Source organism: Mytilus edulis, chromosome 5 (assembly GCF_963676685.1).
Source record: "Mytilus edulis chromosome 5, xbMytEdul2.2, whole genome shotgun sequence".
Lineage (NCBI taxonomy): Eukaryota > Metazoa > Mollusca > Bivalvia > Mytilida > Mytilidae > Mytilus > Mytilus edulis.
In genome coordinates, this window is record NC_092348.1 from 53,134,428 (window position 1) to 53,151,197 (window position 16,770).

The window sequence follows — 16,770 nt, forward strand, 5'->3', positions numbered from 1 at the left end:
TAAAAATAGACATCTGGTTTGTTTTTTTAATAATTAGAAGGAGCTCGCCCAATACAATACCACCTTTGACATTGTCATGATTGTAGACAACTAAAAACAAGTAAAAGTTTAAACGATATTTTCTCCGCATAAAAATATAAAACTAGAACAATATATTACTTCCTCTTTGAATATAATAACGTAATCAAGGGGCTACTGAATAAGCGCTATACATTGCTATATACAATACCTTTCAACAGAACAAACATTTTTTTATTAATGATATTCAAATCATTTCAGAATGAATCGGTATTGATATCTATTTATAAAATGTTCTACCTGACTTATTGTTTTCAATATTTTATGTAAACGTGTGCTGAAAGACAACCCTAAGTTCACCCAATAAGTATATATAGAACACGATATTAGAATATACGCAGTAGATGTTGACATTATAACAGCATTTTTCTGCATGGCAAGTATGATATTGCACTTTTTTTTTACTGAAAAAGGTCATTTATATGTGTACAGGTTTTTTAAAATTTATTTGTTTTAATTACACAATAATATATATCTATATACAAGTCTAAAGAGTGTAATAAAATTGAGAATGGAAATGGGGAATGTGCCAAAGAGACAACAACCCGACCATAGAAAAAAACAACAGCAGAAGGTCACCAACAGGTCTTCAATGTAGCGAGAAATTCCCGCACCCGTAAGCTCATTAATTCAAAATAAAATCATGTATTAATAGTTCATTGTATTTTTTGTTGAAAACTTTAAATGTATAGAAATAGATTTCTTAATTTTAAATCGTTGGGTTATATATATCATTGACATATACACCCACATCACCTGTTATTCATTTTACACTCGAGATTTTACAGAATTATTAAGGATTATTTCTGTTATAGATGGACGAAGAAAATACAAAATGGACGAAGGAATGGGAAGCATCAAGTTCACCTGGATGGGCAATGAAGGGTATCAATCCTTACATAAAAAAATATAAAGATGACCTGACAAAAGGCATGGATTGTGTAAAGCTATTTTTCCCAATGTGTGGGGACGTAGAAGACATGTTTTGGCTCTCTGAACTAGGTCATGACATCGTTGGAGTAGAAATATCTGCAATTGCAATTCAGAAATTTTTCAACGACAGCAATCTGGAATATGTAGTCACACCTTGCGGGGAAATCAAAGGAAGTTTGTATACAAGCAAAACAGGGAATATCCGAATATATTGTGGAGACTTTTTTCTTTTCGGCGCATCTATAGAATGTAATTTTGACGGTATCTGGGATCGTGGAGCCTTCAATATTTTGGACAATTGTGACTTGAAAACAGACAAAAGAAATTTGAAGAAAGAGTATATAAACATACTGAAATCGGTAATGAAACAAGATTGTCACGTTTTCATTGAATTGGTTGTTTCTGACTCGACCGCTAAGTCAGACGATATGCAAAGTTTTTTTGGTGAAGACTATCTTGTTGAAGACTTTGGCTTGGTTGAGAAGTACGCTCCAGAATATGACAGTTTTCCCTTTAAAGGCTTTCAGTTCTTCAGAATTTCCAAAAATAATGAAATTTAATTATCTGATGAATGTATGTATAATGATTGAATGTATTATTTAACATTTATTAAAAGAAAAAGAAAAATATTAAAACCGAAGTTATACATTTTATACTAAAGTATTAATCGATTAATTATTCAGTACAATACAATATATTTTATCATAATACATGAATAAAATAATCTTATACATTTGGAGAAAAAAAACCCAGTTCAAAACTAAATGTCTATTAGAAGTTGTCGTGCTAAACATACCTCTACTGGTTATTAATGTATCGGAAACGGGAGGTATGTGTCTGATAGATCCAGAAAAGCATTCACACGCTACTTGGGTAGTTTGTTAGAGATTAAAGACATTTCTCATCATAATTATCACGCCTGGTAAACCATCAAATCTCAACCGAATGGTTAAGCGAGAAAAAAGTTTACTGGCACTTTTCTGGTACAAAATATCCAACATATAGATAGAATAGATCGACTTTTCGTCAATTTATTGTCAATTTGTAAATATTTTGTTAAATAGGAGAATGTCATGCCATAGATAACTGAATGAGAGCTTTTCACGTTCATCACCGGTACCAATGTGATTTGAAATGACATCGGGATAACTTTTCTCCCAGGAGTAAGTGCGGCCATCTCAGTGAGTTTTTGACAAAATGACAATGAGTTCACCATTACGTAACGTAAATATCAGTATGTAAGTGTTCTTCTTTGTCAATATAAACGTATAATAACAGTCTTTGCTATTTCTTTACGAATATAATTTTATTAACTAACTAATTGCCAATCAGAAACCACCACGACTCTATGTATAGTGGTTTCCATTAAATAGCTTGTTTTCGTTTAGACATAAGTATTGTATGATCAAGTCCTGTAGGTCGTTTAATACAGATACTAAAGAATAGTGTAAGTATTTTTTTTCTCGCTTAACTATTTGGTTAAGATTTTGATTGTTTACCAGGCATGATTTTATATTACCTAGGAAAATAAGAACGTTTAACCCTTTTTGTGAACAAGTGTAACTCACTGAGCACTATAAAAGACGTTCTCGTTACAATTGCAGTTTGGAAGTAAATATAAGTATTGGCGTACACAATTGTAATCCTGTATCTATGATGAATTTATTTACATATTTAAAAGAGCTATAAGTACTTTTTGGAATATTGGATCCTCAATGCTCTTCAACTTTGTAATTGTTTGGCTTTATAAATATTTTGATATGAGCGCCACTGATGAGTTTTATGTAGACGAAACGCGCGTCTTGCGTACTAAATTATAATCCTGGTAACTTTGATAACTATTTACACCACTGGGTCGATGCCACTGCTGGTGGACGTTTTGTCCTCGAGGGTATCACCAGCCCAGTAGTCAACACTTCGGTGTTGACATGAATATCAATAATGTGGTCATTTTTTTTTTTTATAGATTTCCTGTTAACAAAAGTTTAAATTTTTCTAAAAACTAAGGATTTTCTTATTTCTGGCATAGCTTTCCTTGGCCGTATTTGGCACAACTTTTTGGAATATTGGATCCTCAATGCTCTTCAACTTTGGAATTGTTTGGCTTTATAAATATTTTGTTATGAGCGTCACTGATGAGTCTTATGTAGACGAAACGCGCGTCTGGCGTACTAAATTATAATCCTGGTACCTTTGATAACTATTTAAAATGAAATATATATGAATATATAACTTGGAATAACTTTATACAAAACAGTCAGTCATGTAAGTTTGGAAACTTTTGTAAATGGTAAAGCTAACTTTACATTTGCTCATTTAATAATGAAAAGTTTATAAAGCGTTAGAGTTGGCTACATATGTACTGTCTTATAACACATCATGCTCATTTCCTCTTTCTGTTTAACTGATTGGTTACCTTGTGTAGAGCTAAAATTGCCTCTGAAAATAGAAAAAAAAAATGGAATTTATGTCAATCAGAAAGTTCTATCAGCTAAGTTCTGATTTTTAGGACCCATTATTCAATTTTTCTAGCGGGATATTATTTTGTGAAAAGAAATAGTTTTAGTTACATTTGTAATTACATTTGTTTTCCCGGTGCCCTTTATATCGGTATATATATATATGTGTGTTTTCTCATGGTTGTGGGCCTTATTATGACCCTTAGTTGTTCACTTTATATTTGGTGGACAATTTTCATATTGCAATCCATATCATATCTTCTTACTTTTTTTAACTTTCGAGTAATTGTGTGAAGAAACAAGCCATTTGTGCTCTTAATCAACGCTTTCGTGATCCACGAAGTTTTGTGTTTCGGTATGGAACTTGATTTTTTTTTAAAGAAATCTGCTGAAAGTGATTTTTTCTATTGGTAAAGTTACTTTTTCTAAAAAATATTCTAAGCATCTACGAAGCATATATCATTTCAGTATGTTAAACATGAATACGTAAAGTTCATTAAACTTGCTATAATATTATTGATGTAAAGATTATCTCCCGAATTCTATTAACGTTTTAAAATTGACATATATAGTATTCAGACTGGTGTACTTTATCAAATAGATTTTGTTTAATTTAAACTATTTGCATGTAGTTTTCTATTACCAATTTCGCCAAGTCTTCCATCTTTGTCCGAATCTCCTATATTCATCAATTTTATTGACATTTTTGCAGATTTATCGAAGTCGAACTTTATATGATGTCGATAGAAGTTGTAAATTTCATTGCTGTCCAAGTATTTGTCTTTGTTGACATCTCCAAGTTTAAAAAGGTATTCTGCCAGAGCAAAATCCCCAAATAAACCTTCTTGTCTCTTTTCAACTGTTTCCTACAAAAAAAAGATTAGCGCATCTTTGTACATATGGCGTTCAACGTGATTGTAATGATGAATTTTTGGCCTCTTGAATTTAAAATAAAAAAACAAATAATATCCTTTAGAAACTTACAAGGCTGTCGGAACAGTGAAAAATTCCAAATTAGCCTCATTTTGAAATCTTGTCATCGATAATTAGATATAAACATCATCAGTTCCTAAAAATATATTTTGCTAAAAATGTATTTACAAAGATATTAATGTAGAAAAACATATGTTTGGTTAAAGTTGTTGCTCATATTTTGACCAAAAAAAATGCAAGAAATATAATGACAATATCAAAATTTCGACATGTGTAGGACATCACGACACAATAAATGCTTTGCACGAAGGCGTCGAGGACGAGGAAAAAAGCAATTATATATTACCCTATGACCTTCAGCAATGAGCAACATCGATAACGTACAGTGATCTTTGAAATGCATAGTAATGACAAAAAATGGATAACAATGAAAGAACATCGCCGAAATTATTTAGATAGGGTCCTAAATACAGATATAGGACATCGCTTCACTAGTTAATTTTAACATCTTGAAAAGTAACGTCTTGGTGTGCATATTTTCCAACTACTCGGAAGTAAAATACAAATATAGTTTAAACTAAGTAAGATATCTTCTTAAACTGTTTATAAAGATGGCTCAACAAGGTTGCAATATATCTTTTTTAGTTATAAACATTTCTTGTTTACGATACTCATAGGAAATGAAATTAAATCAATCCACTATTGCATTAAAGTATAAAAATAGTTTTTTATGTTCCGGTTCGTTCGATGTGTCCGGTTGTATGACGTTGAAAATAATAAATGAACCCATGGCTTCAGTATATTATGTGATTATAGTTATCAAAGGTACCAGGCTAATAATCTAGTACGCTAGACGCGCGTTTCGTCTACATAAGACTTATCAGTGAAGCTCAAATTAACGCCAAACAAGTACAAAGTTGAAGAGCAAAAATGACCATATAATTGATATTCATGTCAACACCGAAGTGATGACTACTGGGCTGGTGATATCCGAGGGGACGAAACGTCCACCAATAGTTATCAAAGGTACCAGGATTATATTTTAGTACGCTAGACGCTCGTTTCGTCTATAAGACTGTTCAGTCGGAGACTCATATCAAAATAGTTTTATAGCCAAACAAGTACAAAGTTGAAGAGCATTGAGAATTTAAAATTCCAAAAAGTTGTGCCATATACGGCTAAGGTATTCTATTCCTGGGATAAGAAAATCTTTAGTTTTTTCTAAAAATTCAAAGTTAAGTAAACAGGAAATTTATAAAAATGACCACATAATTGACATTCATGTCAACACCGAAGTGCTGACTACTGGGCTGGTGATACCCGCGGGAATGAAACGTCCACCAATAGTTATCAAAGGTACCAGGATTATATTTTAGTACGCCAGACGCTCGTTTCGTTTACATAAGACTGTTCAAAAATTGAAAACAACACGTTTTATAATTTTTTGCGTCCGAAGCGCTTTTCTGGATTTATACCGGCGTCACACATCAGCGTATAGGTCCGACGTACGCCGGGCGTGTTAAAAAATCATGTACGCTGCCAATACACAAGTAATTTTGGATGCATTCAACCTGTCAATCATATCTGAAACGTGTGCACAACGAGCTTTACGCGTGTATTGGGCGTACGAGAAGCCTGCCAAAGCGTTTATCGGGCGTTCAAGAAACGTACGGTTGCGTATTCCTGACGTTTGTCTAAAGTAGATGGAATGCACACTACGAAGGAAAAAAGTTTCTTGAACGTATTTGAGACGCGTCCCGGTCGTATCTTGGACGTTCTATTATAGGGTGTTTGTTACAAACACACCCGCATACGTTTTAGTTTAAGTCGAACGATCTGGAGGCGTATACAACGTGCTCAATACGTGTCTCAAACTTATCTGTATCGCTGCTTGTAGCGTATGTATAACGTGCGTGTAGCGTACAGGTACACGCTAGACCCACGCTTTAGCTGGATGAAAATGTTCATGCTGCATAAAAATTTCCTCGAGTTGTAGCGTTCACCAAGCGTATATCTTTGTATTCGACGTACTTCAAACTTATGATGCAACGCGCGTTTAACGATTCCTTAGCGTTCCTCTTGCGTGCAACTAACGTATACCGACTTTGTCAATTTTCTCTGTACGTTTGGTCCACGCCGGTCTATACGCCAATGTGTGACGTCGGCATTACCTTCATCAGTGTTCAGTGATGCTCATATCAAAATAGTTATAAAGCCAAACAAGTACAAAGTTGAAGAGCATTGATGATCCAAAATTCCAAAAAGTTGTGCCAAATACGGCTAAGGTAATCTATTCCTGGGATAAGAACATCTTTAGTTTTTCTAAAAATTCAAAGTTTAGTAAACAGGAAATTTATAAAAATGATCACATAACTGATATTAATTTCAACACCGAAGTGCTGACTACTGGGCTGGAGATACTCTCGGGGACGAAACGTTCACCAGCATCCAGTGGTGTAAAAAGTTAAATATTTGTCTTTTAATGTAAAATTTTATGTTTTGTTTGTAATAACATTGAGTCTCTACATTTACTTTATACTTACTAAATTAAGCTTCTGTTCATTGAAATATGTTTTAGAAAAACTGTTAGCTGACATGAAAGTAACAGTGCACAGAACTAGAATACTATTGACTCTCATTTTCTGTCTATGTAAATAGTCTGAAATAAGAAAGTAACAGTGCACAGAACTAGAATACTATTGACTCTCATTTCTGTCTATCTTAATAGTCTGAAATAAAAAATAACAGTGCACAGAACTAGAATACTATTGACTCTCATTTTCTGTCTATCTTAATAGTCTGAAATAAAAAAATAACAGTGCACCGAACTAGAATACTATTGACTCTCATTTTCTGTCTATCTTAATAGTCTGAAATAAAAAAAAATAGCAGTGCACATAACTAGAATACTATTGACTCTTATTTTCTGTCTATCTTAATAGGCTGAAATAAAAAAATAACAGTGCACATAACTAGAATACAATTGACTCATTTTCTGTCTATCTTAATAGGCTGAAATAAAAAAAAATAACAGTGCACCGAACTAGAATACTATTGACTATCATTTCTGTCTATCTTAATAGTCTGAAATAAAAAAATAGCAGTGCACATAACTAGAATACTATTGACTCTTATTTTCTGTCTATCTAATAGGCTGAAATAAAAAATAACAGTGCACATAACTAGAATACCATTGACTCATTTTCTGTCTATCTTAATAGGCTGAAATAAAAAAAATAACAGTGCACATAACTAGAATACTATTGACTCTTATTTTCTGTCTATCTTAATAGGCTAAAATAAAAAATAACAGTGCACATAACTAGAATACCATTGACTCATTTTCTGTCTATCTTAATAGGCTGAAATAAAAGTAACAGTGCACATAACTAGAATACTATTGACTCTCATTTTCTGTCTATCTAAATAGTCTGAAATAAAAAAATAAAAATGTTTTATTATGTTTTGGTGAAAGGCAGAAAGACAGAATTTAAGTTTATTAAAAACTAAATTTCATGCAACTCCATATCATTTACACTCTAGCTGATTTTTAAAATTTCTGTTTGGACAATATGTTGTTTGTGTGTTGTTTATATTGTGTGTAGTTTAAAGAAAATATTGTTTTGTTGTTATTAGACCCTTATTGCTAGCCATCTTATCTTGTACTCGTGTATTTACTTACGCGCATTTCACATTATATCATAAATCATCATATATTTCCACCATCATTAAAATTTTGTTCTCGGTTGTTAATGGCGTTACATCTATATGTATTTATACATCAACATGAACTTGCACTCATCTAGGATTGTCGTACATGGGAAATAGCTTGTTCAAATATTTCAATACATGGAATAGGTCAACATTACTTAGTAAACTATAAAGTTACATATTACAATTAAAATTTGTATAGCCAGAACAACTATACAAAAACTTAGTATACCAGCGAATACTGGTTCCGTCAAAGAAAATTACCGCAGCAATCATTAAGTATTAGAAATGAACTATACAGCATCGTACACTGGACGCATAGCAAACAACAATCAATCAATCGATCAATGTTTTTTTAAGAGTTTCCTATTCAAATATATTGATAATCTTTTTCTTTCAATAATCCGTTCCTCAGTAATCACTCCATTTTTGTGAGGTATAAGTTAAGGACATGAGTAATAGTTATCAAAGTTACCAGGATTATAATTTAGTACGCCAGACGCGCGTTTCGTCTACATAAGACTCATCAGTGACGCTCATATCAAAATATTAATAAAGCCAAACTAGTACAAAGTTGAAGAGCATTGAGGATCCAAAATTCCAAAAAATTGTGCCAAAAACGGCTAAGGTAATCTATGCCTGGGATAAGAAAATCCTTAGTTTTTCGAAAAATTCAAAGTTTTGTAAACAGAAAATTTATAAAAATGACCACATTATTGATATTCATGTCAACACCGAAGTATTGACTACTGGGTTGGTGATACCCTCGGGGACGAAACGTCCACCAGCAGTGGCATCGACCCAGTGGTGAAAATAGTTATCAAAGTTACCAGGATTATAATTTAGTACGCCAGACGCGCGTTTCGTGTTCATAAGACTCATCAGTGACGCTCATATCAAAATATTTGTAAAGCCAAACTAGTACAAAGTTGAAGCACATTGAGGATCCAAAATTCCAAAAAATTGTGCCAAAAACGGCTAAGGTAATCTATGCCTGGGATAAGAAAATCCTTAGTTTTTCGAAAAATTCAAAGTTTTGTAAACAGAAAATTTATAAAAATGACCACATTGTTGATATTCATGTCAACACCGAAGTGTTGACTACTGGGTTGGTAAAATTGGCCGAAATTATCGCTCCAATGAAATCTACCGTCGCCATCAGGAGTCATTTATTTGTTTCGTTACATTTACAGTGTCTAAGTTTCATGATTTCTTGGTAATATCTCTAATCTACCATAGATCCCTCTTGACTCATAAGATATACATAAATAAAACGGTAAAAAAATGTTAAAACGCCAATTTAAGTGCTTGATTAAAGTCAACTTAAAAACTTTGAAATCAAATCGACTTCCTGCCTGTTGTTTCTCATGAGAGCTGTCATGAAACACTGGTATCGGTCCGGTCCATTAGTGATATTTTATTATTGATTCAAGGACTTGAGCTTCAAGTTTTCATGAAATACGAGCTAGATATCAAATTGATGAATAAATGAAGAACCATTGGGTTTCTTTAAAAGATAAAAACATCCATTTTCTGTCTTTTTATTAGGAAAATGATTATCGTATTTGTTTAATGAATGTACGTCAGAGTACAAAGAGTGGATTGATAGAATGACTTGAAATTCAAACTGACCATTTATCTTTTCAAACTTTATAAGAGAACTAAAACGTTTGGTTGCACGTTTTTTTTTAGTATAAACATAAGAAGACGCAGATCTAGTATTATTGCCAATAATACAACTCGCCACAAGAGACAAAATGACACAGAAATTAACAACTATAAAAGGTCCCCTTACGGCCTTGAACAATGAGCAAAACTCATACCACAAAGTCAGCTATAAAAGTAAGCCTTTATAAGGTAAATTGCAGAAGACTAAATATTATTATTCAATGACAGTTGAACTAATGACATCGAATATCGTTAAGTTCTATGAAAATAATGATATTTCATTATGCTTACCCCTGAATTGTGAATATGATAAGAGACTATTCCACACAGCATAAAACAGTTTCTATAAAAAAAAAAAATATGCTGCGATCATTAAAATGAGAAATGACTTAAATACACAAGAGGAGTGTGTAGGGCGAGAATCAGCGTAACATCATTGAATGTCTTTGTTTACGAGTTTTAATTGGAAAAATATTCGAGGAGCGATTTATTTTGAACTCGTCGTCATAATAATTTAACGACCACTAAAAATCTTGCACCCTATTTAATGCGATATTACTCATTATTTTTGTTGTCTTAAATTAAAATGGACCCTTGAGAGAGTTAACCTATCAACCCTCTTAATAAAGTGTTTTGTAAAATTGTCAGCGTTGATTCAAATCTAAACCAGGATATACGTAATCCTGGCACGACAGGAAGAAACATATCAAGTTATCCGTAATCAAACGCCTTTCAATTCCCTCAATAAAATATGATTACAGTAGTTTCCAGGTTTTATCTTATATATAGCTGTTCATAATGATATTTTGAATATTTGTACGATATTATTAAGATGATAGTATATGAGGAGGATGTTAGTGTAAATAAATATATATATGTACACAGCCATGTATCATCATTACTGCTGGTGATCCGATGGATAAATCTGTTGTAGAGTTGTCACTGTCTCAGACGTACTTATAAATATAATTATTTTCTGTGAATGCATCTTACATTAGTTTGTAGGATCCTTTACTATAGATAATTTAGCTGATCTGTAAAGAATAACATCTTCATGCCTTATATATTATGTACTGTAGTACGACGCTAGGTTAAAAACTGACGCGGAAAGGTAACACCCGGCCACCAAAATCATTATTATTATGAAGCCCAGATGGTCGTGTGGTCTAGCGGGACGGCTACAGTGCAGGCGATTTGGTGTCACGATATCTCAGTAGCATGGGTTCGAATCCCGGCGAGGGAAGAACAAACAATTTGCGAAAGGAAATTTACAGATCTAACATTTTTGGGTTGATGTTAAGACGAGTTGTATATATGTTACAGTCATTTTCTAAATTTAGGCATTTTGTAAAATGCCTGAAAATTTTAGGCATTTTCTAAAATGCCTGCAAAATTCAGTCATTATACAAAATGACTAATTTTTCTAGGCATTTTACAAAATGCCTGGAAAAATTGATAGGCATTCTACAAAATGCCTGAAATGGTTTTATAGAATGAAATTATATACAATTAAAAGCTTTCAACACCGGAGCAGCTTTAATTATGATAATTACTGAATTAAAAATAAGAGTATTAACAAACTTTACTGAATTATTCCAAAAAACTCTTAAAAAAAAATATTTTTCATTTCTCAAAATGTTTGGACAACAGAACTGTCACACAATATTTGTCCTGATTTGTTTGTAAATACATTGTTTGGCATTAAATCTGGTTTAAGCACTTTAACCAAAGTCTGCGAAACCTGAATCATGATATATTTTACCGTTTCATTACAATGTACCTTTACTGACAAATACTTAACTTTCGACTTCATTGTGGTTCGCAATAAGTACACATAGCACACATGAATATCTTCTTTAGCAGTAGATACTTATTCTGTCAAAGCACTGTTACTGTTATTTGTCTGTTAAATGCAGTTTTACTGAGGAAATTTTACAATTTTGTTTATTATCTTTCATAATATCTAAAGCCTATAGAGATAAACTAAACAGCAATAATGTTCAAAAAATTACATCGTACAATCTAAAAATAAGACAATATGACAAAAACTGTCAATTGCTCCTTATGGAGTTATTGCCCTTTATATTCAATTAAAAAAAATTGTGATCTTAAACCAAAATTTTCTCCAATTCATATATTGGACCATATAAATTTAAACGTAGACACAATTTGCAGAAGGCTGTACTGATTGAAACACGTATCAGATGACACTACCAACCATACATTTGCATCACAACAAAACACAGCCGTGTATGGCGAAACCCATATTGTAGAGGGGAGTTTGTTTCGATGTGTATGTACCAATCTAAAATTCTCATTATTTCTGAAAAGGAACATTAAATATATTGCCATATTTTATTCAAATGCAAAACTTTTTTCACATTAAGAATTCTACATGCATGACATGTACAGCAATCAGTCAATAAAAAAATCTTTTTTGTCTACACATTTTTCACCCTACTGTTTTGAATCTAGAATTTCAAAAAATTCTATTGTTAATTTTGTTCTATTGACAATATAGTCATAAATTCACTTCGGGTATCAGAATTACGAATTGAGTATGTACTTTACTTAGTTTCACTAAAAATAATACATCCTATGACAAACAAACCTTCCAAGTACTGAACCATTAGTCATTTTCTTTGCAAGACATTGTGCTTTGTCCACTATGGTCATTGTCCTTCTTCTACAAATTGCCTAAAACTGAACAGGCAATTTGTTAAATTTTGCTTCTAAATTTCAGGCATTTTACAAAATGACTAGGTATTTTTAGTCATTTTGTATAATGCCTGTCAAGTTTAGGCATTTTATAAATTGCCTGAAAATTCAGTCACTTTACAAAATGCCTAAATTTAGAAAATGCCTGTAACATATACATAATGTACACAGCCATGTATCACCATCAGTGATCCGATGGATAAATCTGTTGTAGAGTTGTCACTGGCTAAGACGTACTTATAAATATAATTATAAGGGAAGAACAAAAAATTTGCGAAAGCAAATTTACAGATCTAACATTGTTGGGTTGATGTTTAGACGAGTTGTATATACATATATGTATATATAAAAAATAAAAGTAAAATCACAAAAATACTGAACTCAGAGGAAAATCATATCGGAAAGTCCATAATCACATGGCAAAATCAATTAACAAAACACATCAAAAACGAATGGACAAGAACTGTCATATTCCTGACTTGGTACAGGCATTTTCAAATGTAGAAAATGGTGGATTAAACCTGGTTTTATAGCGCTAACCCTTTTACTTGGATGACAGTCTCATCAAATTCCGTTATATTTACAATGATGCGTGAACTAAACAGACATAATAAATAAAATAGTCAAAATATGGGGACAGCAGTCATCATTGTGTAACAATTTTAAAAGGAACAATTTAACAGAACACAAAAACATCTATCTACAAACAAATTCATTGATTCGCGTGTCTGACTTCAGAAAGTTTTGTTAAAAAATCAAAAGTATGTAAGAATTAATTTTAAAAAAAGACCGAGATTTAAAATAGTCCAAAAGTTATATAGAATTTATAAGAATCCACAAATGTATCATTCCACTACGCGATTGAATAATTTTGACGTTTGTGGTTCAACGTATTAAAATAGAACAATATCATACTGACGGGATCTTTTAAAGTACAGAGTCACGTTTTAAGAACCAAAGAAATACAAAAGGTCGCATATACAAAACACACCAGCAAAAAATGAAAGACAATACAAACACATTGACGGGATGTTTAAGTACCGAGCCACGTTAAATGGATATCACATAAAACAATCCAACAGTAAAAGTAATATTAATAGAACAAAGAGAAATGAAAGAACAATAAAACACGTTGTTAAGATGATAAACAACATCAGTACGCAGAATCTATACATCAAGACCATCATGTATTATTTGTGAAGTTGATACGGAATATTTATCAACAAGGTCTTGGTACCTTCCGATGAACTTTTTTAGAATAGTACAATTAATAAATTTGCTCCTCTATCAAACTGCAAGTGCTTTCTGTCGATGCCGTTTGGATCAAGTACTTTTATTAAAAAAATAAAGAGATGTGATATGATTGCAAATGAGACAACTATCCATTAGTTTTAAAAAGAAGTGAATGTAAGCAACTTTATATAGACAACCGTACGGCTTTCAGAAATGAGAAAAACCATACCGTATAGTCGGCTTTTAAAGGCATCGACATGAAAATATGAAACAATTCAACTGAGAAAACTAACGATCTAATTTGAGAGAAATACGAGAAAGAGCAATATAGGCACATATAGAGTGTGGCGGGTTTATACACGCTTGAATACGCAAACCATCACCTAACCTGGGACAGTTCAACATAACAACAAACTATGAAAATAAGTAGAAAAGGTCTTTACTCATCATCATCAGATGATGATGATGATGATGATGACGATGATGATGATGATGATGATGATGATGATGATGATGATGATGATGATGATGATGATGATGATGATGATGATGATGATGATGATGATGATGATGATGATGATGATGATGATGATGATGATGATGACGATGACGATGACGATGATGACGATGTTGATGATGATGATGATGATGATGATGATGATGACGATGACGATGACGATGATGACGATGACGATGACGATGTTGACGATGACGATGACGATGATGACGATGATGACGATGACGACGATGACGATGATGACGATGACGATGACGATGTTGATGATGATGATGATGATGATGATGATGACGATGATGATGACGATGATGACGATGATGATGACGATGACGACGATGATGATGATGATGATGATGACGATGATGATGATGATGATGATGATGATGATGATGATGATGATGATGATGATGATGATGATGATGATGATGATGATGATGATGATGATGATGATGATGATGATGATGATGATGATGATGATGATGATGATGATGATGATGATGATGATGATGATGATGATGATGATGATGATGATGATGATGATGATGATGATGATGATGATGATGATGATGATGATGATGATGATGATGATGATGATGATGATGATGATGATGATGATGATGATGATGATGATGATGATGATGATGATGATGATGATGATGATGATGATGATGATGATGATGATGATGATGATGATGATGATGATGATGATGATGATGATGATGATGATGATGATGATGATGATGATGATGATGATGATGATGATGATGATGATGATGATGATTGATGATGATGATGATGATGATGATGATGATGATGATGATGATGATGATGGTGATGAAGGTGTTTAACGACCTTGACTGGATATACATCCCTCGCACGGTCGGCACGGTGCCCGAGGCGTTTGGTGAGCGTTTAAATAATGTTGTGCCATCGGTCAGGAACAGGTGGAGGACGCCATTTTGAATGGTAGTTCACCATCTTGGTTTTGTGAGTTGTTTTGGTTTTTCTTTTGTTGTCTATTTTGACGTTATGTTTTCACAACGGCTGTTTTCATGGCCAGATTGGTCAGCTTGACTGCCCGCTAACCTCGATGATTGAGTACTGGTCGATGAGTCTCGGACGTAGTTTTAACGATCACAGGAAGCATTATCAGGACCACTGTCGTGGGACATTAAAATGGAGATCCATTATTCAACACCTCGGATACAGCCCTCGGACGTCAGTCAGCATAACTCTCCCCCAACAATAATGGGTTTTGGAGTGTATGTTAACGCAAGTTACGCGGATAATGCCTAACGTGTTCTGTGACTCTGTACAGCGTTGGGTTGGTTTCTGTCATCGAAAGTAGTAAGTTGTTGATCCATCTATCAGTAAACCCTCATCGAAGATAGCGGGTAAAGGAAAGCTGACCCAGCACGTCCGTTCAGCTGTAATGATTGAGACGTGACTGTAATGATTAATACAGATCGGACGTGGCAGGGTATTTATACACCCCTCTCAACAAAAAAGACACAAAATGCTGATTTAAGAGTACTCACATTTACTGACAGCTAGTTCAAAGCTAAATAACACTAAATTATTTTTCGGACTTGGTAAACAAAATTACTGTAAAAAAATTGGATCCGATCGAGATAAGTTAACTTTATACAGATACAGCCAATTTTCAAACCAATTCATTCTATCTAGGGACAGAAAAATCCTCGTGTAAAACTGAATGTATCTTAATCTGAGAAAGGACAGTTAATGCTGTAAAGTTTTATTTAACAAAACAATATCACCAAGATAACGGAAAGATGGCTGTAATTTAGAGGGGTCTTTATTTAGTTTGGCCATAATTTGTGATTTATAACAGTATAGGAACAAATCTGTTATTTAAAAAGTGCAAAATTCGTGACCATTAGAATAACTTGTCGATGAAATGTAATGCCGAATCGACATAAATGTTATCAAGGGGGGGGGGGGGGGGGGGGAAATACAGCTTTAATCATTCATTTCATCACAGTAGGGATATCTCATTTCTCATTACAGAAAAAGGGGTAGTTCCTTTATTGAGAAGACTTCCCGAACAAGATGGGTACTACTCCAGTGCATGAATGTTTTGTTCAATCACTTGTACTTTAAAGCAATTAAAATTAAGTTTATGATCCGACGGTCTGAAAGGCTGTCTGACTGGGGCAAGTGACTTCTAAGAGACATCAATGCTCTGGCCATTGATACGTTTGTGGAAAGTCTGTTTTAACTTACATACATTTTTAGACCACACACCGAACATTCTAGAATGTAAATAACATTCATACTTTGGTTTACTTTTATAAATTGTTATTTGGATGGAGAGTTGTCTCATTGGCACTCACACCACATCTTCCTATATCTATTTATCAGGTCACATTGCAAATAATTTTATAGTTATTTTTGATGGCCTTACTTTGGAATGTCGATGAGTGATGCACATGTAGATAACATTTGAAACGTTTTGTTACCACACTTAATCACCAATTTGCAAACCTTTATTCAATTCCA

The 16,770-nt window shown here is 33.1% G+C and overlaps 2 protein-coding genes across 6 annotated transcripts in view; one reads left to right on the forward strand and one right to left on the reverse strand.

Moving 5' to 3' along the window:
- Window positions 1-893: 893 nt before the first annotated feature.
- On the forward strand, window positions 894-1,571 carry LOC139525140 (probable thiopurine S-methyltransferase). The gene has a single exon (XM_071320325.1). It carries the CDS (start codon window positions 894-896, stop codon window positions 1,569-1,571), a length of 678 nt encoding a protein of 225 aa, XP_071176426.1.
- Window positions 1,572-3,236: 1,665 nt separating this feature from the next.
- LOC139523882 (uncharacterized) overlaps window positions 3,237-16,770 on the reverse strand; it is a 31,650-nt gene continuing 18,116 nt past the window's right edge. The window contains exons 1-4 of one of the 5 annotated variants that reach the window (XM_071318251.1): window positions 10,074-10,308; window positions 6,947-7,062; window positions 4,114-4,336; window positions 3,237-3,450 (exon numbers count right to left, since the gene is read on the reverse strand). In XM_071318251.1, the coding sequence (XP_071174352.1) occupies window positions 3,395-3,450; window positions 4,114-4,336; window positions 6,947-7,042 (375 nt within the window). In that variant the 5' untranslated portion in view covers window positions 7,043-7,062; window positions 10,074-10,308 and the 3' untranslated portion in view covers window positions 3,237-3,394. Of the gene's footprint in view, window positions 3,451-4,113; window positions 4,337-6,946; window positions 7,525-7,594; window positions 10,309-16,770 lie in introns of those variants that run through there. The other 4 variants (XM_071318253.1, XM_071318254.1, XM_071318250.1 and 1 more) reach the window with 4 other exon arrangements.